The 27,500-nt window shown below is 39.3% G+C and overlaps 2 protein-coding genes across 6 annotated transcripts in view; one reads left to right on the top strand and one right to left on the bottom strand.

The window, feature by feature from the left end:
* LOC113808735 (uncharacterized) overlaps positions 1–3,786 on the top strand; it is a 48,610-nt gene extending 44,824 nt beyond the window's left edge. The window contains exon 9 of the mRNA XM_070124928.1: positions 1–3,786. This exon is cut by the window's left edge and continues 1,936 nt beyond it. The gene's annotated coding sequence lies outside the window, so the exon portion shown is untranslated.
* Positions 3,787–12,070: 8,284 nt separating this feature from the next.
* The window catches only part of Marf1 (meiosis regulator and mRNA stability factor 1-like protein), a 41,686-nt gene continuing 26,256 nt past the window's right edge, over positions 12,071–27,500 (bottom strand). For 2 of the 5 annotated variants that reach the window (XM_070125311.1, XM_070125312.1), the window contains 18 exons: positions 26,442–26,539; positions 26,019–26,262; positions 25,527–25,711; positions 25,342–25,426; positions 25,057–25,192; positions 24,205–24,327; positions 23,899–24,074; positions 22,516–23,788; positions 22,159–22,392; positions 21,834–22,037; positions 21,565–21,703; positions 21,282–21,444; positions 21,053–21,186; positions 18,645–18,724; positions 18,365–18,469; positions 18,092–18,232; positions 14,824–14,955; positions 12,071–13,675 (listed from right to left, as the gene is read on the bottom strand). In XM_070125311.1, coding sequence (XP_069981412.1) covers positions 13,523–13,675; positions 14,824–14,955; positions 18,092–18,232; positions 18,365–18,469; positions 18,645–18,724; positions 21,053–21,186; positions 21,282–21,444; positions 21,565–21,703; positions 21,834–22,037; positions 22,159–22,392; positions 22,516–23,788; positions 23,899–24,074; positions 24,205–24,327; positions 25,057–25,192; positions 25,342–25,426; positions 25,527–25,711; positions 26,019–26,262; positions 26,442–26,539 — 3,805 coding nt within the window. In that variant the 3' untranslated portion in view covers positions 12,071–13,522. Of the gene's footprint in view, positions 14,100–14,823; positions 14,956–18,091; positions 18,233–18,364; positions 18,470–18,644; positions 18,725–21,052; positions 21,187–21,281; positions 21,445–21,564; positions 21,704–21,833; positions 22,038–22,158; positions 22,393–22,515; positions 23,789–23,898; positions 24,075–24,204; positions 24,328–25,056; positions 25,193–25,341; positions 25,427–25,526; positions 25,712–26,018; positions 26,263–26,441; positions 26,540–27,500 lie in introns of all 5 variants that reach the window. The other 3 variants (XM_070125313.1, XM_070125314.1, XM_070125315.1) reach the window with 3 other exon arrangements.

Here is a 27,500-nt window from a genome sequence, read left to right on the forward strand (position 1 = left end):
TTATCTTCTACTGGACCATTAGAAACCTGGTAAGCTCAGCTTAATGCTGAGCTGCTCCGTTGTACTAGTCACTGTGGGGTGTGTAGGATTGCTACCTTGTTATATGATAGGCAATTTTTATTTATCTATTTATTTATTTTTTTATTGATTTTGTTATTCTCCCTCCTTTTTGGGAAGAGCTCTATCTGATAGCCAGAAAAAGGTAAGGATCTCAACTGTTGTTTAGGGGGAAAGAAAAATGCAGCATGTTGGTGTTAATGCGACAAACAGTCGTGGTAGTTATGGATCTGCTGTCTCAGGTTCCTTATGTGATATGTATTACCTCAGCTGTTCTAAATAGTTTTTGGACAAAACTTGGGCATTTTTTACCTACTGAATCAAACAAGCCACTTGAATGCTAGTTCCAATGAATATTAGAATAGATGAGCTCTTCCTAAGAATCAAAATTTTACTTCCTATTAAACTGTGGTTGTTATTGGTGCCTGTTTAAGTTTTAAAGTTAATGACCTGCAACCCTACACACCATCCCCTCTGCCCGCCCCCTCCCCCTCCCCATGGGTCCTGCACCTCCGTCAGGCTCACAGTTGCACTCCTGTGCTGATATTAATATACCTGTTTTCATAAAAGATTGATTCTGGTTAAGATAAAAAGAATTGCCTTAATTGTCTGGAATGCAAACAAATATGTTAAACTTTCTACATAACTGGTTACAAGAATCAAATAAGTTTGCCATTGCACCTCTTGGATGATTATCAATTGTACAACATTATGGCATATATCCAGTTGGCACATTTTCTGCTGTATCAGCAGTCTAACCATTTTGCACAAAAAGAAAAAAAAAAGATTTTATGCATTTAAATGAAAAAATTGCATCAATTTTTTCAACCAGTTTTGTTGTGTGCAATGAGTGTGTGAGAGTGTAGGATCCCCCTGGACCCACCAGGTACACCTGCAGTATTCCCATACGTTGGCATGTTCATCGTTTGTTTTAGTACCCTGGGGATGGCTACAGCCTATGCCATATGCAAAATATACATCCATTTTCAAGTTTGTTTCATATGTTTTATCCTAACCTGTTAGGATTAGGTTATTCTTGTATTTATTTATGTATTTCTTTACTGTTGCCTTCAGTACAATGTAACTTATCTTCTGTCAATGTCATGTGTTTATCATTGACACTACTGCTGTTATGTTGATTTTTTTGTACTTTTTTATATTATATACTCACCCTCAGTGTCCATAGCACAATGGGAAGCAAGGCAGATCAGAAAGAATAGTGTACAGTATATTCTTCATTTTGATGAAATATAGCAGTAATGGGATACAAGAAAACAGATTAATAAGTTGCCAAGACAGATGTGTGAGACAGACGTCATGAGATAGGTTTAGAAAACAAGTACTATCACATATGTAGAAAGACAAGACGTGCCAAGACAGACTTAGTATGAGAGATGTTCTAAGCTAGATATACTAAGGGAGCTGTAATAATAAAACAGTTAGCATTGGTCAGACAGTGGATGTGGTGTTTGGGCTGTCACAACATGGGCCAATTTGAACATGTTCTGCTTGTGGTAGATGATGCCATTAATATGATGAGGTTGTATTTTTAGGCAGTACTAATTGTAATGACTAATGTTCAAATACTATTTACTTTTTATTTATTTATTACCTTTTTTTCTGTGTAAGTTACAGGGCACAGCTCCTGATGTACTTAATTTAGGGGTGCCCCATAATGGTTTAATGATATCCGAACATCATTGTTAAAAAGGGTGGATATATATCATGTTTACTGTTGTGTTAATTGTGTAACAACCATGCTAGTACTGGTTAAGTTCAGATTATCCTCATTTTTTTGTAATTTAAAGAATCAATAATTATTTATTCCCTTATGTTCAGTTCGCTCAAGTACTGTGTATTGAAAAATCTTTTTGTGCTCAATTTAGTTTGATTCTCATTATTATCTATGTGGCTGTGTAATCCCTGAAAGGCCGGGGGTTTGTTACACAATAGCTAACTTTATACACATTAATGATATTGATACACATAGTAATTTATAGTGGCAGCAGTACAGAAAGTATTTAGAATTATACCAATCAGGCAACTCAGAAAAAGACATGTAATTCATGAATTGTACAGTCACTGATAGTTAATGAAGGTTGATCCTTTGGCACATTTATGTACATTTGTATGTGACTTTATTTAGATTTCCATTAGATACATTTAAAGACTGTAGGTGAATAAATAATTGTTTTGTAGTAAAACAAAAAAGAATAAAAAAAAAATCAAAGGAACAGTCCATATTACCTATCATTCTTGGCTGCCATTAGTTGAATTGTTGAAATATAGCAAAATTGTTGCCATATTGCTACCAGTTATAAAATATTTTCCATGACTCATTCCTAGATCCCATGACAGAAACTTTCAGACTTTGTTATGGGATACTGTCTCAATACCTCCCCTCCCCCCATAGTTGTTGATACACTCATAACCCTGGCCACAGCATATCCAGTGCCTTTCCTCTGCAGTAGGGAACATATCACAGCTTCTTATGTTCAGTTAGGTCCCTACTTGTATTGTAGGGCTGGAGCAAGTTTAATACACATGAATTTTGGGTGTCATTGAAAAATGTATGTGTTTTCTTAGTACAGGTCATCTGCCTCCAAAGCAGGTATCATTGCCAAGTAAAAGTAAAGATGACTAGAAACCTTAAGCAAGAGGCCATCGGTGCTAGGGACAAGTTGCACCTGTACTCAGAATTTATATTACATTACTGTTTATGCATTTTTCAAAGCCCCTTATCTCAGCACGTCAGCGCCCAGGAGCTGAAGTTAATGGTAACTGTACAAGTTATTCATCACATATAATCCATAAAAGAAGAAACAAAAGAATACTGACCATTTCCATGTACCGGTTGTTCAAAATTCATCCCAGTATATATGTATCCCTAAAACTGGAGATCTCAAACATTAGATGGTTTGTTTGAATGTTTAATTTTAGTTATGTCTTGAGTGTCTGTTCCAGATACCTTTGTTAATATAGTGATACTTGAAACTAGCACTGCCAGTAACAGTCAGGTTATGGATTAATATTAACACTAAGGATATCTGTCGTTAACAAGTGTGCCAGCTACATATTCTGCCTATTATTGCAAATGAAACAGCTCTTTTGTGATGCAAGTTTCTGATAATTTTACTCATCTCATGGTGCTTGTGGTGTGCAAGGAAAAAAACATTCCATTGCAAAGGTGCCCATGAGGTGCCTTGGAGATATGAGATAAACCATGCATTTGAGTTTTATTCCAACTCATTTTCATAGTTCTCATTGATTGAAAAATGTAAAATGTGCTTAACAGAAAAGGAAAAAAAGTTGAGTTAAGCTGCCTGCCTGGGAAGTGTTGATAATGTTCATATGGAAATCTGCCATGGTGCGCTGATGTTGCTTGTGATGTTAATGATCTCTTACAATGATAACTAATAGAGGCTCATTGTAGGTCCATCACTGCCAAGGTTTGGAAGCCAACAGTGTACCCACTGCCATGCATACAAGTGAAACTAATGTTAATTAATATTAATTTATTTTGCTGGACCATGGTGTGAGAAGGCGTGTGTTCCTTATACTCAGGGTTGTGGTATGTTTGTACTCTCAAACTCAGAAAATTTATTATTTATATCAATTATTCCAGAGCAAAAGTTTGAAGCCTGATCATTAAAGAGCATGAGAGCACAAACAATGACATCAATTAGCCCTGTGGTACAGTGTGTAGAATAAATGTGACATGAAGAGAAACTGTATGTCATTCTACCTTATTTCAAACTATGGCACTTTACTCGAGTGTCCAATGAGAACCATGACTAAAGCCTAAGTATATTATGGACTCTCAAAAGCCCCATAGAAGATTATAAATAAACATACTTATTCTGGTTCTTAATGGAAATTTTGTTTTATCACCTCTGAATGTAGCTTCCTGAGAAAGACAGATAACAGTATGTAATTCACTCATTTGATATTAGTTTCAGAGACCATGAAATATAGAATATACATTTTGTGTCTGTAAAATGTGGCACAATATGCATGTTGTCAAAAGAAGTACTTTTCATAAAATGTTGAGAATATAACTGATTCTATTTAACTACATATTTTTTGTATACTTGTTCAGATAACAGAAAATGCCACCTGAATATCAGAATTCAGCAACAATTACATAACAAAATTCTCAAAATTCTCATATATCTGGTTTTAAAGAATTGTTTTATGAAACACAATCATTATACATTGTACATCATGAGGATGGCTATGTTTTAAAATCATAGTCCCCCTAATCCCATGTCCGTTGTTGTAGTGGGGGATTTAGGATGGTTAATGGTTAAAAAGCAAAATAAATGTGCTAGGCATCTAAGGTCATATAGCAGTATAGGTAAGTATATTAGGGTGAAGGGTGATAGTTGCTATTCGTAAACTATCTAGAGTGATCTTGAAAGGTTAAAGATGGGTAAAGAAGTTGCTGTGTTAATGGGCTATGGTGGGTTAAGGTAAGGGAATTACATAAGTGTTTCACGTGTGTATCCAGGAGAGTGTGGAAATGATAGAGGGGATGGAGGGAGGGGGTTGGGTTGTGTTGGGAGGAAGTGGTGTAGGGGGAACATGAGTAGGAGGAAGATGGGTGTCGGGAGGATGGATATCGGCATTAGTTAAACTTGAGGGGGATGGGTGGTGTTGGGAGGGAGTAGGAGGAAGGGCTGTAGGGGAACATCTGCAGGAGGAGGATTGATCTCGGTAGTAATAGGAGAATGGATATCGGTAGTAGGCGGAATCGAGGGGGTTAGGTTCTGTTATGTAGAGGTGAGTGTGCGGTAGGGGAAGGAGGGGAATGTTTAGTCTGTCTGCTGTGGGCAGTGCGGGGAGGGAGAGGGGATGGTGTTGGGGCTGTAGTTGAGATTGGAGTGTCTAGGTTTAAAGTGGCAAAAGAATTTGACTGGGGGAGGTAGAATGTAGAAGTGAGGAAGTAAGTAGGTATAGGGGAGGGTGTAGGAACATCTTGAGGGGGAAGAGCAGAGCGAGCGACATAACTAGAGTAGGGAGTGTAAGAGAAACCTTGTCGGCGTGTTTCCTGTCTGGCTTCACGTAGAGTGAGACCATTCTTGTATTTGAGAGTTGCTACCTCAGACTCGAACTTGTAAGTGGGACACCCTCTATAAAATACATTATGGGGGCTGCCGCAATTAGCACATGTGCGGATTTGTGCAGGGCAGTTTGATCAGTTATGACCGGGTTGGACACACATGGGGCATCGGTCTGTGGAGCGGCAGTGTTTGACAGGATGTCCAAAGCGCCAACAGTTTTGACATTGACGGGGAGGAGGTTGGTAGGGTCAAACAGGAAGGGACTGTCCATCAATGTAGATACTAAAGGGAAGGTCATGTGTACTGAAAGTAATTTTGGCAATGGTGGGTTTCTTTCGATGACCTCTAGGAGGAATGGAGTAACACTACTTATATCACATTGCGGTCTTTGAGGCAGCAGAGTAAATACTCTCAACAATCTGAACAATCGATATCCACAGGTCAGCTTACTTGGGAGATAGAGACAGTTCCACTACAAGTATTAAGAGTTGGATAAGGTTCTACAGGAATGGGATTGCCAGAGAAATCGGTTAGATTTGATAGTGCTATAGCTTGTTTCAGAAAGGGACTCTGCCCACTTGTTCTTGGGGACAGTGTTGAAAGAGAAGGGTGTTGCCTGAGTAAGGAACTGAAGAGGGGATCACGAAAAATGCGGTTGAAAGAGAAGGGTGCTGCCTGAGTAAGGAACTGTAGAGGGGATCACAAGAGAATCGGTCCCATTTGTCTGGGCTAAATAGAGTATTTAAGATATTGGTAGTGTGGTGGGTGGTAGAATGACGGGGACGTGTGGAAGAGGGGGGTGGGGGGTTAGTATTACGGAGATGGAGAATAGGGCTGTAAGGTAGTAATAAGGGAAGATGAGATGATTGGTGAAGAAGGCAGTGGGGGGTAAAGTTGATAAAGTTGAAGTTGGGAGAGAGGAGTCTCGACTTGGATGGATAATGCACTAGTAGGCATTGAGGAGTGGGTATTAGTTGTAGTGTTCAGAGGCATGGTCAAAGGAGAGCCGGGAGAGTTTGAATCGGTGGGGCTATTTGTTGAAGGGGCAAGCCTCGTTGCCTGTAATGTGGGTATTACTTCATTACTGGCCATGGGAAGCCTTGGCTATGTTGGGGCAATAAAAAGTCCACCCCTCAGTGTCCCCTTGAGGGGTAAGGGGTAAACAAAACGGGAATACCGTGCCCATGGTTCCCTCAGGCCGTTCAGGACTGGCACAATGTTAGCCTTTCAACTTTTCAGCACGACTCTTACACCTTAGGGTGTAGATAGTAGAAGGGGTTTGGAGAAGGCACGGAAACGAAAGACCTGGAGGGAGAAAAGACAAGAAATTAGTTGCGTCGAGGGCTGAGACCCAAGGCTGGGGAGCTCCCTGCATTGGGTATCATTCTCCGTCTCTTAAGCCCCCCCCCCCCCCACGACAACAACGGGCACGGGATGGGGGGGGGGGGCTTAGGAAACGGAGACCATGTTGGGGAACTCCCCTACCTTGGTCCTCAGTCCACGGCTCAACCAATCTTGCAAAGTTCCCCCCCCCCCCCCCCCTTTCTTATCCTTGTCTTTCTCTTCTTGGAGAGCCATGGGCACGGTATTCCCGATTATTTGCCTAGCCCGTACCCCCACCGGGACCCTGAGGGGTGAACCGTTCCTTCCATAATCCAGGCTTACCATGGCCTATAATGGTTTTGTGCCCTTATTAGGGGCATCTAGGCTTCTTCCTTTACCAACGAGCCGCACTCTTCCGGTTCTCCGGTGATCCTTTGATCACGATTTCAAACATTGCTACCACTACCCACTCCTCGATACATAAAGACCTTGCTCGATACCTGCTGTCAGCTCAGTACATCACCCAAGCTACAAAGAACATTCCTTCCCTCCCAATACCTTCACTTTCTACCTCTTTGTTCTCTATTACTACTATTTCCCCCAGTCCCATGTCTGTTATGGGGGGGGGGCATAGGAGACGGAGCTAAGGTCAGATGTTGGGGTATCGCCTTTGACTTGGGCCTCTGCCTTCTCCAACTTCTTCCGTCCATTTTTTAAGGTGTAAGAGCCATACTTAAAGGATAAATGGCTGGCTTTGTGTCAGTCTTGAACTGCCTCGGGGAACCATGGACACAGTATTCCCTTGGGTAAGCATCTACCTTATCCGTCATGGGTACCCTGAGGGATAGACCATTCATTTCTCTCATTTAACACAGACAGCCTGACCTCCAGACTGCGCGCTCTCCCGCTCGCTCATTGTGCGGCGGCCCTCGCCAGGGCTCGCTATCGCGGTTACCATCCAGTCCTGATGTCTTGTATCGTGTTTATTTCTACTCGTGTGTGTAGCCCTTACCAATAAAGAGTATCACCTTTTATACGCAGTCTACGACAAGGTCAGACTACTCGTCTACCTCGTTTACTCTGATGCAGAATCAATACAGTACTACACTGTCCCCCATAAAGGCCGACAAAAGTCCTCCACCAATATTGCCAAGATTACTCTCCATACACATGACCTCCCCCATGATATTTATAATGGATCAGTACAGTATTACAGTATTCCCCCTAAAAGCAATATCGCCAAGATTACCTTCCCATAATGTTTATGTATTGGCGGAGAGTCCTGCCCTGTCTGACCATATCAACTCCTCCCCCATCAATGTCATAGATGATACCGTCTTGGCCACCCTGCCAAATACGGTCGCTCGACAGCCTGCTGTCCTTTGTGTCCAGCCAGGTCATGATCTTTCAAACTGCGCATATGTGCGCAATCACGCACATATGCCAATTGCGGTGGCTCCCATAATGCATTTTATTGTGGCTGCAAGTTTGAGTGAGAAGTGGCAGTTCATATTCAAACTAGGTCTCACTACACGAGGTAAGACAGGAAGCACGCCTACATCTCCCCTAGCCTCTCTTCCTACTTCATGCGTTCCCACTTCTAGCCCTTTAAATCAAATACTCTTGACATTCACAATCTAGACAATGCAAGTCTACCAAGTTCCTAGTGTCTAACCCCACTTCTCGCTCTATCCGTCTTATCAGACACTAAACGTTCCATTGCATCTCCTACCACATTCTCTCCAACACCTACCTCTTCCTCTGCTCATCAGACGTCTGTTTCCAGTTCTATCCCTCATAATCTAATTTATTTATTGAAAACATTCTGCCGCGTCAACATCTAAGATCATCGAGAAGGGTCATACAGCATTATGACAAAATCTTGTAGCAAAAGGGTTAAAAATGAATTAATTAGGACAAAATATGTTAGATGTCAATGGTTCTAGTGTTGTAGGTTAGTATGGTAGTAAAAAGAATAAAAAGGAAATAACAGAGTAAGAAGGCCGTTCAGGGCTGACAAAACCAGCCTTACATCCTTTCAGCACGGCTCTCGCACTTTAGCATGTGGATAGAAGGGCATGAAAAGAAAGAAAAGGAGAAAGGAGTAGAAAAGCATGCAAAATTAGTAGAGGCGAGGGCTGAGGCTCAAGGTAGGGTTGATCCCCTCATTGGGCTCCAGTCAGTCTCCAAAGTTCCCCACGACAATAATGGGCTTCAAATGGGGGTGGGGGAGGGAATAAAGAGACCATTTCTCAGACCTTCCCACCCAATTCCCTTTCAGATATTCGCATTTGACTAATTATGACCCACCCCCAAAACATGCCTATCCCTCAACCACCCTCCAATCTCTCTGCTCTGATTCCCTTTACACTTAAAACTGACAGCAGACACCCATCCATCCACCTCCTCCTCTTATACACCTCTTTCTTCTACTCCCCCGTCCCTGCTCAATCTACACCGCGCGCACACCCTACATTTGATCTAGTTGGCTTTAACCCCCATTTTCCCACTTCAGCTGATCCCTCATCACCCTTTTCAGTACCATACAACCCTACAGTGCTGTATGACTTGACGTGTAGCGTATTTAATCATCAACTCACCCCGTCTTTATCCTCTTCCCTATATCTTCCTATAGTGCTACAAGAATTTTGATGTCTAGTACATTTATTTGCTTTATAACTATTAACCATTTAATCGGCCAGTGTTAATGGTTAAACAAATTGATGTGCTAGGCATCAAAGGGCATATAGAACACTATAGTAAAGCATTGTGGCGAAAACGGTAAAACGAGTTAACGTTTATGATAATGTGTGTTAAATTTCAAAGGTTTTAGAGCGCTATGGGATAGTATGGTAGTAAAAGGGTAAAGAGGGAAGCAAATGGAAGGCAGGGATTAGTAAAATGAGGAAGGGGTTAAGGGCATTCGGGGATTAGATCAAATGGAGAGTATGGGAAAGGAAGATGAACATTGTACGAAAATAAGTAATGAACGGGTGCTAAGGGTAGAAATGGGTATCGGAGATGATGATGATGATGAAGAATCCGGGAATAAGATAGGGGAATAGAATAAGGTGGTGAAGTAATCAGGAAGAATGTCAGGAGGGGAAGGATCCGGAGGACGACACTTCCGACATAAGGAACTCCTGTGATCATTCAGGTGGGAGGGGTAAGGATAATGAGGATGAAGAGGGGATGGTGCACATAGGGATAGGGAGGATGGGTGTGTGTTGGGAGAGAGTGGGAGATAGAAGGGTAAGGGGAACTTGAGGATAATGGATAGATATCGGCAATTACTTTTAATGTAGAAGGACTGGAGATATCGGCAATTACTTTTAATGTAGAAGGACTGGGAATAGAGAGATTGTAAGGTGGATGAGAAAGTTTTTTGGAGGTCACGGTTTATGGTTAAAAATCAAAATAAATGTACTAGCCATTAAAGATCATATAACACTAGAAAAATGTAAAAGGGTAAAGTGGAGGTTTACTTTATTAAATGTGCTACACATCAGTCATATAGCAGAACAAGAACTGAAAGAGGCAAAGGGTGGGTAGGGCTAAGGAAGGGAAAAACAGGAATGATTAGATCAAAATTGTCAAAGGAAGAAACGTGGGGTTCTGCGAGGCTATCTTCAGGGTGAGGTTGTGATTGGCAAAAGGAAAAAGGGGGTTTCAGTGCAATTAGACTAGTTTCTGGAGAATTGTCAGGAGGGAGAAAATCCAGGGATGGGGGTAGTTGTGACATAGTGGAATCATATGTGTATTCAGGAGGAAGTGGAAGGGTCAACAGCGAAGGATGCTGCAGATGAAGCAGGGGGGAATGGGAGCTGTTGGGAATAGGAGGGGGGGTTGATGGTTAATGGTTACAAAGCAAAATAAATGTGAGAGCTGCCACTTTAGACTCAAACTTGTATTTAGGGCAGCCCTGTAATATACATTATTTGAGGCACCCCAATTGGCACATGTGCACGACTATGCAGAGCAGTTTGATCAATCATGACCAGGTTGGGAACAGTGGGCAATAGGGCTTTGGAGTGGCATTGTTTAGCAGGGTGGCCTATATGTCAACGATTCTGACTCTAGGGGTAGGTTGATGATCGACCAGGAAGAGATACCCCACCAATATAAACATCAGAGGGGAGGTCATGTCTACTGAAGGTAATCTTGGCAATACTGGTGTACTTTTGGTAGCCTCTGGGGGGGAATACTGTAGCATTGTACCAATTCAATATAAAATGGTGGAGGTCAAGTCTACGTTAAATAATTTGGGGAATACTGGCTGAGGACTTACGGTGGCCCCTACGGGAATGGCGCATCATTGTATTGATACTTCATAATTAAAGAGGCAGTTGAGGAAATCCTTTCCAGTCTGACCAATTCTTTGTAGACAGGACAGTCTGCTGGGGAGATAGACAGTTCATCAATTACAACTATTATTGACTTCACTGGCAAGCCCATTCATGTGTGTAAATAATGCTTTAGCTTGGCATATGCATGTAGGTGTGGCAAAGCAGAAGCAATCAGGGCAGTTTTGGAAGGAAACTTTTGCCTACTTAGGAGTTAATAATTAGGACACATGAGGTGTCAAAAGTTGTAGAGCACTGTAGGATAGCCTAGTAGTAAAATGGTTTAAGAGGGAAGAGGAAATCCAGTATGACAGCCTTTTATCCTTTCAGCATGTCAGAAGAGGAAAAGGGAAGGGAGAAAAAAGACCATGCAAAATTAGTTGAGGCAAAGTCTCAACTTAGACTGAGGCCCAATGTAGGGGACTGTTCTCTCTCTCAAGCCCGCCCACGGCAAGCAAAGGATTGGGGGGGGGATGAATAGTGTAACACTGTACTGCCACTGCATCATAGTCAACGAGGCAGGCAAGCAAAACTTTTCAGAGTCTGACCAGTCCTTATCATAGAGACAGCAGGCAGTTGAGAAGGAAACAGTCCCACTGAAAGTATTAAGGGAAGAGTGAGGTTGGGCAGGAATAGGTTTGCCAGTGAGGTCAGTCAGGGTAATCATGACCTGATTATTTTCTTGAGATGGTAGTTTCTAACTGTGACAAAGTCTGAACGATCAGAGCTGTGAAAGGAAACTTTGCCTATTTGTTTTATAAGAGACATTGTTGGAAGAGAAGGGTTTGTAGAGTAAGTGTCTGTAGGGGGAGTCCAGAATTAATCTTATTTGGCTGGACTAAAGAATATTCAAAAGATTTGCAAAAGTGGAAGCAGCAGAAGGATAAAGGTGGAGGGACAATGTGGAGTGAGGTAGTCCTATTGGGAGGAAAAAATGGATAAATAGTAGTGAGAAGGGGGGGGTAGACAAAGAAGGCAACTGTGCAGTAAGAGAAAGGTTATGTAATGATCTGGGAAGTATTCAGAATGGATAGAGTTGACAGCAAACATTGAGGAAGGATTATTATACCAGTCGGAGCCGTGATCAAAGGAGAGGCAGGTCAGGAAACGAGAGAAATCAAATTAGATAGGCTAGATGAAGGGACAAGCCTTTAATGCCCCTAATAATTATGGATAAAATATATCTCCATAATTGGCAATGGTGAGCTTGAAATAAAGAAAGACTGTCCCCAGTACATTTCAGTTTGCCCTTTACATATTTTCAGGAAAGTAATACTAAAAAGATTACTTTATAATAACATTTATTTCAACTTCCACAACAAGGAATGTTTCAGTGTAACACTGAGAACCCCATTACCAACACTGACAAAAGCTTGACAAAACCCTGACAAACTTGTTGGCTCATAACAGCTGCTGATGCATTTTTGTACAGTCTGCTATCAGACTAAAATATCAAAATAAATAACAGACTAGATGTTGTGATTAAGCTAATCATAACACTTTCAGCACAGAAATATGCAATCTTGCATTCTCAAACTCTTGAATGCTATATACTATAATGCTATAATACAGCAGAAATATTGTACCAGTAACCCATAACTAGCATGTCAGGCTATGTCAAGACAAGTAAAATGGTATTTGTAGTTGTATTCAACAGAATAACCATACAAGATTAACGAAATGTCATAAAAAACGAAGCATTTTTACTCCTGCTTAGGAACAAAACAGATGGAAGCTTGTTGATCAACAACTTACATCACTTTTCAAATATATAAAAAGTATCAAAGAAAGAGAACATTAAGGAAGTTACTTCATAAGTGCTTCTAAACTTTCTTCAATAGAATCAAATTATTCTACAACACACTAGACCCGGGCTTTGAGCAAAAAAAACAAAAAACCCTAAACTGTCTCAGCTCAACTTTCCCTTCCATTTTCCCCTTTCAGAAATTAGTTATTAACCATATATGGGAATCTTCAATTCTCAAAACTAGAAAAAAAGACCAACAAGCTTCAAACACAATATTTTTTCATAGAACATAGAAACATTTTTGAAGCATACTTCCTGTACTAATTCATAAGATAATGCTGCCTTAAAAATGCCAAATAAACAACAGCATTTTTAAGTTAATCTTCTGTATTTGTACATTTAGAACAAGAAACTAACATCTTTGTCCAACCATTTGTACTATGATTCTCTTTTGTTTAAAGGTTTGTTTACATTAGCTGAAACTGCAAAACTGATATTTGCCAAATCTAAATATGTAAACATTTGCACTTTCAAGAAATCTGATATACTGATGAACAGTGACAAAACAAATTCTATAATAAATCCCCTTTCTTTCCCTGTCTATCTCTGACAACAAATATGTTTATGATAACTGCCCATTCTTGGAATGATTAAATAATTTCATGTACAGTTGCACCATTATCGTGGTAAATAGCCAAGAGATTTTAAAATTCTCTCTTCATTTAAATTATAGAATGTTTTAAATCTAGATATATCTAGAACAAAATTCAACAATACAAAGAAAAACTAATCAACAAGTAAAATAAGAAATGCATCAGTTCACATAACTGAGACGTCATAGGAATTGATACTGAACATGGTCTATGGACGGACATAAATATTTTACAGAACCTCAAAAATTATTGCACAAAATCACACCTAAACCAGTACTTATGGAACTAGGCTATTGTGATGAACACAATGCTGTACTTTATTGGAAAATTCCTTATTCAATTTGCTGCAAATTGTGCTGCTAAACGTCGCTTTGTGCGGAGTTTTGGTGCCACTGGTGTTGAGGTGGTGTTACCTTCACCTTTATCTGCATCACTGTTGCAGCTGGACCACGTGTCATCAGCCTCTTCACAGATTACACTGCTCGATGTCTGTTCGAAAATGGACAGCTTAGTATACATCATATTTTTTTATTTTTTCAAAACAAGCAAGAATAATAATTCAGGAAAATTAACTTGTCTAAACCCATCCTCAAGCCATCACTCATACTCTTCTGGCCAAATCCTCACTGGCTGAGAGATAAGACTACCAAATACACAGATGATTTATATAACTTCATATCAAATAATATAATATAATGGATATACTGCTAGAATTCCTATACACCAAGATTTTAAAATAGCATAAAAGGAAAACATCTAGATTTTGAATGGGTGTTTGTGTGTTCTGCTGCATCGCTTTACAGGTGTTCAGTGAGATGACAATGACAATGCGAGCCATCCTGTTTTTAGCTTTTCATCACCTCTCCTACAAACAGTTTGGGCCCAAGTTTCAGAAGTGTGGAGCCCTGTGCATCTGTAAACATTTGAGCAAATGATGAAGTGGAAAATTTGGCATGCCTGGCTGTGGCTTGTTCATAAGTTCCAAACCACTCCTTGACTTTTGTAACTAAAAGCCCTCAAAGCAACAGTTTTTTAATAAAAAGCAATTCAAGTATTTGAAGAAAAAGCATTTCCTAGAAAATAAAAGTGACACATCGGTTCACAAATTTAACATGCTTTTATATAAAGTAGTAAAACAAAGAAAGAAAGAAAGAAGAAAAAGAAAGGGAAGAAAAAAAAATCTCCAGCAAGGAAGTAATACGCTTTCGTTGGGAAAATGTTATGTTTACTGTAGTTTTGATTTGTGAAATTCCCTCAAAATTATTTACTATTTTTTTTTTTTTATAAACTAATGCTAGCAATATGGATGATATTTTCATAGGCCCTATCATTATAATGCAAATAGCATTAGTAATATAATACTTTAAATAATCAAGGAAAATGGGAAATAAGTGTGGTATACATGACTAGTAATTGACTCCTAGATAACCAAGCCATCTATACATAAACTTCAGTGATAAACTTAAAGCAAGCTTAGAGAAAGAAAAGAAGGGGATTGGGTGGGTGGGTGGGGAGAGAGGGAGAGAGATTGGAAACTATACAAAGCATTAATAGACCATGAATGAAATTATTGTCTTTGGTATATCATCCCACTATACAAAAATTAAAAAAAATTATGTGCTACTTAAAATTATTACCTGGTTACAATTATCAGGAGCAGTTACTTGGGCTGCCATTTGCTCCTGGGGATGCATTTGTGTGAAAAGCTCCGGGGGTGGCAACTCGCTAGCACTCGGGGGTGCTGCATATTCCTCATTCAATTTACCTGCCTGAAAAAGAAAGCATGAGGGGTTACACACTTGAAAGTTAATTAACTCCTAAATCCTGCAAAATTTACTAGCTATTTATCCCAAATGCATTGCCTGTAGTGGAAGCCAAACTTTACTTTATGTTAGGAATAATATATTATACATTTCTTTATGATGTATGACAAAAGCATTAAAAATATTTTCTTACAAATGGAAGATACATATGAAGATGCATTACTTTTTAATTTCATATCCATCCACTTAAAAAAAAAAAACTATTTAAAACCACAACCTGAACTTCATTACATTTCAAAAGTTAACATACCCAATTCTGTAATTCAGTTTTCTAGTGGCTTCACACATTAAAAATTGCTCTGCTCTACACATGCACATTTTGGTTGGAAAATAGGTCTGGACATGTTCATAGATTTTTAAGCATTTCATTATGTAGCAACTATCAACCCCTTACTTAATCAGTACACCTATAGCTGTCCTAGAAATCCTATCATCATGAGAGGAAACATGTATACATGTTATCACTTGCTCTAGTGAGTGAGAGGACAGTCTGGCTTTACACAGTAAATTCCCTGCCGGAAAGTAATAGTCACCAGAATAATTGATACACAAAATTATGCCTCATCAGTGTAGGGTTAAAGAACAAGAGCAATATAAATGTAATGTATACACATACAAAAAAGGCTAACATCCATCCTACATACACAAAGAAAGAGGCCAAAAATAGTTGCTTCCGATTATAAATTTCTTGCATACTTCAAGAGGATGCAGTATACAGTAGTCACCCTAGACTACAGATTATGCTGTATTTTGCAGTTACAAATCTATTGATAGTAAATGATAAAGAAATGGGATACTTCACAGACTTGTTTCATTCCATTAATATAGCCTTTATTTAGGTAAAAAGAATAAATAAATAAAATAAATAAATAAGTCTTTCCCTTTCAAGCATTGATGACATGTGTGTCAATTAACATTTATGCTCCCCATGACACCGAATCCACATGCTGGGTGTCAAGTATTGTCTATCTCATAACATGCGTGTTAACCCATTGGCGCCGGGTGTCACGTATGTACATGCCATGGCTGTTGTGGACCAAACGCCGGTGGCATCATACCATGCCCATTCCCACGCTACTGGCTCGTCGGACGGAGGTTGTTTTTCTCCACTAGTAGCGGCTTCATTTATATAGTAAAGATTTTAGGCAATGGCACCTAAAGTGAAGGTAAACCTTCAACATTTTAATATTTTTATAAATTTTAGCAAAATAAAAGCTTTTAGGTGCTATATGTCGCTCACAAACTACCGATCGAGCAGGGCGCAAACAGGGGAAACTGCCAGTGCACGCCAACAAGCCGGCGCATACATAAACTTGACAAAATTTTTACCCGTTGCTGATGGGTTAAACACCTTTGATAATCCTCCAAAAGTCTTTTCAGCCTCTGACTGACCATGGCAGAGATGGTATTACAGAAAGTGGGGGGGGGGGAAAAAAAAAAAAAAAAAAAAAAAAAAAAAAAAAAAAATCACATCTGACATTTAGGTAACCTTCCTATTGAATTGGTCTTTACAACGGCAACGACCAATTTTAAATCAAATCAAATTTACCCATGCTCTGATGTACTGACCATTGAGTCAAGTGTAGCGGTAATATTTCAATCCTTACTTTTACGGCTATTTTCAAACGTTAGTGCTTTGTACTTGGTAGAAGTACAGATCACTTTGTAAGCTACATAATATTACCAGTGAGTTTCGATAGAAGCATATTTCGTGCGCAAAAGGATAAAACTTATTTTTTTTTTAAAGATATATTTCACAAAATATTTCGTCATAAATCACCGATATAATTTTTTTTCTGATAAAGGTATAAAAGTGTTACTTGAACATTCACGTACTCATTAGGTGTACCTGGGCGCTCACATTAGTGATGCACATGCCCAGGTGTTTAAACGGGTCTCCCGTCAGCTGTAAGACAACAAGCCACAGCAGAGCTTTAATAGTTATTTGGTAGTTTCCTCATCAATGGACCTATACTATACACTAGCTAACACAATTTGACCCCCCCCCCCCCACCTCCCATCTTGGACGGTCTCAAACCAGAGGTCTGGCAAAAATTAAGCAGTTCCTTTTTATCTATTTATTCATTTTTTATTGTCCATCAGCACTATTTCTCCTAATATATATGGGTGTCCCATATATGAGACACCCGGAAAAATAAACATTGCTGGGCATCCCGCCAGTGTGATGTTGGATCGGAGCTCGTGCTCCCACAAACTACTGAGTGAGCCATGAGCAAACAGGGGAAACTGTCAATGCATGTCAACAATCCTGAGAGTATGTTCACTTGCCAAACTTTATCTGGTGTTATAGGTTTTAATATTAATCAATTTTACACATGCTCAACACTACCACTTTTGGGGGCAGTCCCTGTTAGTGAATCAAGATTTATACCAATCTTTCCATGGTAAGTCCGCTAGAGCTAGCATTTTCATCTAGCTGTCCCTGCATACTCCTTGGAAGCAAGTGTGATGTAGAACTAATTGTCACATTTCTAAGCATAATCAAGTGAACATTGTCATTTCTACATAAATTCATCTAACTGTGGGTAGAGGGTTAGTATCATTGGTAAAACCTTTAAAATAAAAGATAAAAGCAGTGCTGCAGAGGGGGGGGGGGGGGGGAGAAGCTTATCACATGATCAGAATTAAAAGACTTCCATTACTTCAATGTCATGGAGTAAAAATTGAACTATAATTTAATATCATGTGCCATTATTTGATAAGATATTGTTAGTACACAAGAATATCAACAGTAATATAATTGGATGCAGAATGAAATAGTAAAATGTAGTATTGTGATGAAAAGGGAATATTAGAGCCTCAAAATACACAGGAAACTACAAAAATTTAATCCTGTAAATAAAATTTCTAACGGTATTCGAGCACATTCATAGAAAATAAGGAGGACAGCTCTCCTACTAATTACTAGCCAAGAGGTCTGATGTGCAGGACTGAATTATCTACATAAATTTGCTGGACTACAAGTCCCACCACCAGGGCAACCCCAATTCTGTTTAAAGACTTATGGTTGGTCAAATCATCATGCCCTAACATGAGGCTGCTTTACTTCAGCAGACTGTACCTGCTTGGAGAGCTCATCGAGCATATGTATGGAGATCGGGGGTGCCATGGTGCCCAGCAATGGGGCTGGGGGAGTGGAGGATCCCAGGGGACCAGCAGGAGAGGCTGGCATACTTCCCCAACTCATGGGAAGTGTTGGCACCTAAACGTGGAAATGCATTTCATCCCATTCATACAATTCTCCTTTTCATCGTAATTCAGTTGGGAAAGTTAAAGCTCAAGACAAAATTTTAAAAGTTCCTCTTTCTTCCTTTAAGAGTATATATGCACTTACCATGTAGTGAGCAGGGGACAGTGGGGGCATAACTGGGTATTGAGGTGACCACATCTGGCCCCACATAACTGAACCGCCTGTTGGTGCTGGAGAGCCAGGATAAACCTTTAAAACAGAAAACAATGGTTAACATATGTCAACCAAATTTGTTGAATGGAATTAAGTAAAAATTCACATCTCTCAATGCTGCCAATTTCTTCAGTTTATAGCATATCTCCCTTCACCTGAAATTATGAAACTCCCCAGGCATTCAACCCATGTTGCAAGGGACAAGACATACCACAGGTGATGAAGGCTGGTAGGAGGGATGGGGGGTTGGAGCATTCATTCCCATCATTAAGTGACTGTTTGAATTAGCTTCTGAAAAGAAAATGTCAGCAAAATTATGCCTAAATTTATGCTGTAATACAGTGACTAAAGTATATGAAGATCAATGCAGACTTGATATATCTTTAACAATTTAGTCTATCATAACGTGCCTGTATATAAAAGTAGTTTGGTATGGATAACTAGAAATATGAACTTGGAACAGAAGGATTTTCCTGACTAGCATTTGGACCAACAAAGTTTTGTTTAGCAAATTAATTTCAGCTGAGAGTAGGAAACTAGTTCTGGGAGGTCAAAAGGTCCCCAAAATGACCTACCTAAAACCACTGGACAAACACTACAACCTTTCCAGATATGACTTATTGAAAATCTTAAAAATGGTAAAAGATATACATCCCATAATGTTGCATTTAGTCATTGTTCAATCTATGCATTTGGCCAACTAATATGTATCTGATATTTTTATAGTTGAACTTGCTTGAACTTAAACTTGCTTTGTAGGAATGCTTTTTTTTTAATGAATTCTTTTGAAGAAACATCAAGCTCTTCATACAGATGTACAGTGATTCTGAGTGATGATTTCCATGACCTTTCAGCACTGAGATCAAGAGATCAGAAGGTTAAATTTGAGCCTGGTAAACAATATTGGTAGGGAAGAAACAGATCTCTCACTTTTCAAAAACGCCATTAGAAATACTCATTCACTTAACCCACTAATGCCAGTATATTTGGAAGCTGAAAATAATAGTTTCCACGTGGCTACAAAATTAGCATGCGGGGCTGGCCCGGAATCTGCCTGCTCACTGGCCGTAGCCTGCAACGTATTTGGAGCACGAGCTCCGATCCAACGTCACACTGGCGGGATGACCGGCAATGTTTATTTTTCCGGGTGTCTCATATATGGGACACCTGTTGTAAATGGGTTAACAGATACAATCAACAATTTTGTTTATTTTTGAAAATGGAACTTACATCCATATGGGCCTTACAAATCTGTATACAGTATCTAAAATACCATCTGGCCTTTTTAAGTCTCCCACAAGCCACTTCCCCCAATATCCCCTGCCCCATGCCAAGCAAAGAGGGGTGTGCAATTGCCAGATGCTTATAATACCTCATCACCCTATGTGTGCTTCGTATAAGCCTATAAATGTGATTAGTGTAGCTATACATCTTTCTTACTCTCCCTACCCTCCCCCTTGACAGCTGCAGTTATGCACCGAGTGAGTGAGTGGGAGAATGCTTCTCAGTCCTCTCCGCCATAATTTACAACCAATTGTACAGCATTACACATTCTACATTATTGGATCTCAATACATTTTAAATGCCTCAAGCCAGTAAACAATGCACACATTTATTCGAGATAAATAAGGATATGTAGGATGCAGAATGTAGGATCACAATCAACAAGGAAAATATAGATGTCCCCTCCCCATTTCCCCAAGTATATATTATATATTTATATATATATATAAATATATATATATATAAATATATATATATATATACATTATATATATATATATATATATATATATTAAATATAATATACAAGATTTTTTTTTTTGGGGGGGGGGGGGGGGGGGGGGGTTCATGGATGGCAGCAATTGTGATATGGCTGGGTGAGATGATCAAGTATTGGAGCAAATAAGTGATACAAGGCAGATACAATGGAAAAAGGACTAACTAAGTTTGTTTGTCTTAAAACTGAAAAACCAGTTGAAGCAATTAACCGGCAAATTGGAAGAAGTGTTACACATGTGCCTTAAAACAAGTAAAGCAATCACTTTGGAAATGAACTTGACTGGACCTACATGGCTCTAGGTCAAGTGCCTGCAGACAATTTCCCATGCAACTGGAAATAATTATGGTGACATCTTATATTACAGAAATTATTCACTTAGACATCATTTTACTTAATTATACATTATTCACAATGGTTCCCCTCATAAGGTAAGAGTACGCCTATAACCTAAGCCTATATTTTTTTCTATATAAATATGTTATGTATTTGAAGTATCTTTTTTAATTATTTTATCTTTTATTTTTGAGGGAAGGTGGGGAGGGGGGGGGGGATTTCCCCCCCACCTTGTGACAGTATATTCTTAAAATACCTGCCTCATTTGTTTCTGCATACACTATTACAGCTTCACTTTTAAACCTTCTTTTAAGACTAATCTAATCCCTATTGTTCTGTTTGCTGTACAGTTGTCTTGATAATGCAAGGGTTTTACTATATGCAAGATTTTTCCAGACAACCATGATATCTTCATATCTCCATACTCCCATCCCCTTAATGACTCCTGGATACTGACAACTATAGTGCAAATTTGATAAATCTTATAAACAAGACAAACCAACCTTGTATATAGCGCTGGTAATCGCACTGCTGAGGTGGGGTGACTTTATTTGGAGGAGGAAGATGACTTGGAGGTGGTGGCTTGGCATCACTATTTGCACTGGCACCCTCAGTGTTGTCTCCATAGAAAGAGGAACTGCCACAATGTAAAAAGAAAAAAAAAGTCATGAATTACTTTGTAAAGTAAGACAGCAAAGGTAAGCGAATATTCCAAAATAGAAATTTACTCACCTTGATGTAGGAATGTGGAAGCTAGGAGGGGAAGGAGCAGAGTCCCTATTTAAGACAAGTATTCTTTTTGTTCCACGACCTCTAACTGCCACCAAATCTCCTAAGGCTTGAACCAGAGCCACTATATTGGGAAAACCATAAGTCGCTGGACGACATGCAACACCTGAGAAAAAACAGTTTTCATACAAATATTCAGAATAGTAAAAAGATTCTAAAGTCCAATCCTGCATACTATTTATCATAACCATATATCTAATTAATATCCAATGGGCTGAGAACTTACCAAAACGGTCGAGATAGGCTGTATCAAAATTCAGAAGTAGCATACGACCCCCAGCTTCATGGAGAAGTGTCAAGAGATCTCGGGCAAACATCTGCAGTGGCACCAGGTTAACCTTGGCTTCTTCCCCTTCACCCTCAATCTAAATAAAGTGCATCTGGGTCAGTTATACATCTAAGATTTCCATCAGGAAAAAAACAAAACAAAAAACATATGGAATAGAGGGGGTGGAGGGCTGGAATAATAAGCAAAAATGAAAGACAGCAACTTACCACAAGTACATCTTCCAAGTCCCGTCTAATCACTTCTATGCTTGGAGGATGGCCATAACGGTCAGTGTATGTTTGAACAAATTTATCTAGAGGATAGCTGCAGCTGGAGTCCTCCCAGAGAAGTTTCCGTGCTCGCACCATGATTTCATGCACATATCCTCGGTCAACAAGGGCCACTACAGGTTCATCACCAGTTTCCACCAGCTATAATTATGGAAGTGATTAGTTGTAATTACAACATTAAAGGATATATTTTTGAATGATAATGCACTTGCATTCCTTTTCATTATTTTAGACAAGAAAATACCCAACCTATTAAACTTACTTTCACATGATTTCTAAGCTTTCCTATAAGCTCTTCCAAAGTGTTACCACCATAATGAGAGGGTTTCAAAGAATACCCATAATAACGAGTGAAGACCTGGGTCAAGGCAGAAATCCTGATAGCTTGCCTAGGAGCTCCTCGTACCACTGCTCCAACTTGATCTCCTAGTACACGGACACGTTCTCGTTCCACCAGCTGCAACTGCTTCTCTCCATCTTCTTCGTCATCATAGACCTAAATTTGCAAACTTCATTACTATCTATATGTATTATGGTATGTAATCATTATTACTAAATCTTCAATATCATACACTTTAGACAAAAAATTGAAATCACAATGGCAGGAATTCAAATTTACCTGAAGAACATCTGGAATGGCTTCAAATAGTTCAATGAGCTTACTAAACCCATAGTCAGCCACCCTACACTGCCTTCCAAAATGGTGGTGATAAGCTGGAATGAAACGATTGAACTGCATTTTGCATTGTGGAGAGTGCCGAAGTAACTCAACAACTTCAGCAGCAAACTGTCTCGTTCGCTCTATTTCTTCTGGAGTTTGTTCGCGCTTTGGAATAGCAATTGTAGTCTCTGTGCCAGATCGGGTGACTATCACTGTGGTTTCACTAACTTCAGTCAGCAGATCCTCAACATCACATACTCCATAATCAATCACATTCCATGTTCTTGTCAACGCTTTTTCATAAGCGACTGGAAAGGCCTCAAGTGTTATGGCTTTTGTCGGCTGGCCCTTCAATACCCTCAAAAGATCTGAAGAAAACCTTTTGACCTGAGCTTTGTGAGCAAGTGTCAAAATGCGTTTATTTCCTTCCCCCAAAACTTGTACAACATGAGGGAGAGCTTCAAATAGGTCTGCAAGCTTGGTAAATCCATAGTCAGCTACTCTACACTGCCTGCCAAAATGATGATGGTATGCTGGTATGAACCGAGAAAATGGTAAACGGCAATATGGGAACGTTTTAAGGAGATCTACTAATTCTCTTGAAAAGAGTGCCAACTGTCCAACAAGTGGAGGACTCACGCATCGAGCTAGCTCTTCAGCTTCATCTGTTACTTTATTCTCAACCCACTGTACATACTTGAAACCACCAGTGGCTGTCATTATGCACACACCTGGCAAACAGGAGACCAAGTGTTCCAAAGGTACACCATCCTCTGCTTCGTCAACTGGGCCAATTTCTGCTTCATAACAATCTACCAAACTTGCCAATGGGAGTGAACCCGAGTGGGACTGAAGCAATGAGTGTATACTTCCAGCCAAAGTCCGCAAAGTCATATTCACATTTGGCAGACTTGAGCTCTGATCACGCTCTGCCCAACCAATGGAATCATCAGGGCCAGAACTATGGATCTTACAGTATCTGGATGATATACTACCACTTACTTCCTCTTGTGCTGACTCAGTCAAGATTGGGGAGCTCATGTGTCTGAACTCAGGATGAAGGGAGACCATCCTACCTGTACTGTTATCAGATACAGTCACTATGTCCCGCATGTTATACATCTCTGATACACCAATGGTTTCGTGAAAACGTCTCTCATAAAGCTCTCGAAACTTGAAAAGAGGAAGCTTTTTTCCAGGAACTTCCTGCAGCAGAGCTATGACCTTTGACCTGAAAATGCAACTATAATAACATCTAGGAATACAGGTTTATTAACTTCAATTATTTAACTTCTATAACACTACTTCAAGCAATGTCAATTCACACTTCAAGTATCATACCTCTTCAATTCTGGTGATGGTTGATTTTGATTCACATAGGATATGATAATCCTCTTAGCACCAATCTTTTTACGGTGAAGTTGAGAAATGGCATACTGAGCATCTTGCTGTGAGGGTACGCGCAAGGTAGCAGCCAAATTACCATCAGATTGCACAAACACGGACACATGCAATACCTAAAAGAGAAATTAAACTCAGAACTTGAAGAAAAGTACAATGTAAAGGAATGATGCCATCACATTTTTCCATCTCCCCTATAAAGACATTTTATATGTGAGAAAAGTCAAATTCCTCTAAGCCACTTACCATTACATGATCTCTAAATATTGTGAAAAGGATGCGTTTCATCTCTCTGGCATCAATGTTTTGATCAAGATTTGTTACTTGTAATTCTACTGGGACTTGCTGGACAGTAGCTAGACTTGTATCCTGGATAGAGAGAGAGAGAAAAAAAAAAAATCCATATAAAGAATTTTAAGAGTAAATGGGGGAACACTTTCAACTTCATATATTGAGCAGGAAAGGTGTTTAAAATGTTAGACCACACTGTTGGCTACAGCAAAGGGTTTAGTACAACATATTTTAGACGGACTATGTTTATATATAGACATAAATAAACAGAGAGAGATACAGATAAAGAGAAGATATTTATTGTATATCATAAGCTTGGCTCAAATCAAGTGGGGGGGAAAAAAATATATATATCTAGTATTTTCTTCAGTGAAGTTTGTTTGCTCATAGATGGATACACAAGTGTACAGCCACCAAAAACCCAATTAGTAGGTCTATGACAACATACAAAGTTCAGAAAAAGGTTTATCCAAATGCTATTGACCTCCGATACTGTTGTCAACACAATTACTTTATAAAGAATACCAATAGCAATAAAAAATCCTTCAGAGAATCAAGGAATAAAATAAATATGTGAGGTTGGACTAGCACCAACTCCTTGGGGATTTAAGTATTGGAGCCAACTATGTGTAAAGACAATGGACATAGTACACATTTTTATCATCCCTGCACCAATGGGTCGAGTGTTATTAACATTAAGCAGAGTATTATACATGAAGTAACTTCAAAAGTTAATCTTATCATTTATACAAAGCCAAGATATTTCAATCTAGGAGTAAAACGAAAGACTGTAAAGACAGGACTTACTATAACTCCTTCCCCAAGGGAGAGTTCCTTTAGTCCATAAAGGATTTGTCCTTGTGCATCAACTGTAGGCGAGGGACTCCATACAGGCTTCACAGGACTCATACCACTCCATAACAAAGGAGAGGGACTTCTTGCCCTAAACATTTATAAAAGAGAAGAAAATAAATGTTATCAGGATATATTAAAGTTTCAAAACAACCATAATACCAATAATGCTTTCTATTACATTTGCTATTTAGCATGTCTGAAATTACATACAAAATAAAAACTCAAACCAAACCTTACCTTAGTGAGGAATCCAATGTATAGGAATCTGGTGTTCGAGTATTGAACGAAAAGCTTGGTGGGGAACTCATCCGAAATTGTATTCCTAAAATATAAAACAATATATTGCAATACCATCAACCATGACACTGAAAAACTAAAGGTATAGTAACTCTGCAAATATTAAAGAACCTGCTTACACTTACTTTGGGATCGTCCCTTCTTGAACTGCTCTGGGGTCTTGTCCAAGTATAATGGCTGAACTATATCACGATTGTTTCCTTCACTATGGGAATTACAATCAACTCTTGACAAACCAAAATTTGAACTGGATCCAGACATACTAGACTGACTCTGAATCCGACAATTGTTATTCCTAAAAGCACGCTGGCTGAAAAGGATTTGAAAGAAAAACTTGAGAAAATATAAATCTTGCTTACTTCTAAAATTACATTAAGAAGCCGTGATGAAAAGTTCATCAACCCTCTCTAAACATCAATTATAATCTTTTTCCTTATCAAACAAGTTAATGGTTATTCTTTTTTCTTTTTTTTTATAGGTCCAATTTCTGTGAAACTAGAAATAATTCTTTAGTATTTAAACATTAAAGAATATTAACTTCCACTACTTATACTTTATATAAAAATCTCATTCAAACATGCAAAAGCAAAGGATCTAGTAAGAACCTCATTTCTCACCATGATCCAAAATGCTGATCTGACAAAGACATGGCAGGATTCTTGCCATAGCTTTTGAAGGCAGTGTAGGGTTGAAGAGCTGAATCACTAACAGGGTCTCTCACCCTCCATGACAGGCTTGCTGTGCCTGTGTCACCCATGCCTGCCTGGGACGGGTTTGGAAATATCTGTGAATTGACAGGCTTCCACGTATCCAGAGATTCTTGTCCTCTGTCACGTGAAATCTGGTGCTGAAGTTGTCTAACTGTATGGAAGTAGGTGCAAGAAAAAATGTTTTGAGAACCTAATACTAAGAAGGCATGCAACAATGTGCAACATAATTTGTATTTTTACCATTATGAACTTACTACAAATTTCAAAAAGGAAGTTTATATTTTCAAATTTTCAAATCAAATTAAATTTAGAAAGAAAGGCAATACTTACTATCTACTTTTGGGGATCCTTCCTTGTCAAAATTCTTACCAAATGTACAATATATCTTGCTGCCATAAACGTCTTCACCATCTAGCCTCTTTTTGGCCCTAAAAATAAAACACGTTCAGTTCTCTAGCAAATATAGATTTAATACCTAAATTTCAGCCAGTTTTTAAACATTAGTGGTATAGGTATGTAAAGTGGAACTGCACAATATATATATTCTAAGGGAAATTGTTCAGTTGTTTCAAATACTATGGCTGTTATAGATAATGAGGAAATCCATGGACTCTATTGGACCGCTAACTTGCTCGAAGTTTCTCGAGAGCGAACGCCCTCGAGAGGATACATTTATTGGGCATATATAACTGCATATACTTTGCAGAGTCCAAATGACGATGAACGATTTACCAAGTAAGAAAAGACGAATGCCACTAAATGAATTTCTAAAAGAACTAGCTAATTATCACCAACTGTAACAATTTAAACGACCGACAATCAAAGGCCGCTGCAATCGCCCAGTCTGTTTACCGGTTGTATTCTATGGCAATTTCAAGCAAATTGCTTTACAAAGTCCTAGCTTTCGAAAGATTACGTCGCAGCTAATAAAATGGTCGTCCTAGCAACAATGCAGTCAAAACCGCATGTACCTGCGTTACGCACCATGAGTCGTAGTAACATCCTTCTAACATGTCAACAATATAGCTGACTTTCCAATTTAAAAGTGTTGTCACGTTTCACTGACAACTTCGAAGTAGGACGAACACTCACACACGTACACGTTATCTGCCCGCACGACCGGGCAAGTGTGACAGGTTGGTGCCTGCGGCCGCGTGCACGCCTCCCTACAGCGCTGGTTGGTCACTGCGTGTGACTTCAGCCAATCACAGTACAGGCCCGTCACTTGCCTCGACGTGTGCGCACCAATGAGCGACGCGCCAACTCCAAACACCGAGGTTGCAAGCCATACGGTTGTTAAGGCTCGAACAAGCCGGGAAGGGCTTGTTAAGGTTGTTTGAAGACAGACAGAGTGGCCGTCCATTTCACTGATTAATTCATATCATGGTA

This window comes from Penaeus vannamei, chromosome 9 (assembly GCF_042767895.1).
Source record: "Penaeus vannamei isolate JL-2024 chromosome 9, ASM4276789v1, whole genome shotgun sequence".
NCBI classification, from domain to species: domain Eukaryota; kingdom Metazoa; phylum Arthropoda; class Malacostraca; order Decapoda; family Penaeidae; genus Penaeus; species Penaeus vannamei.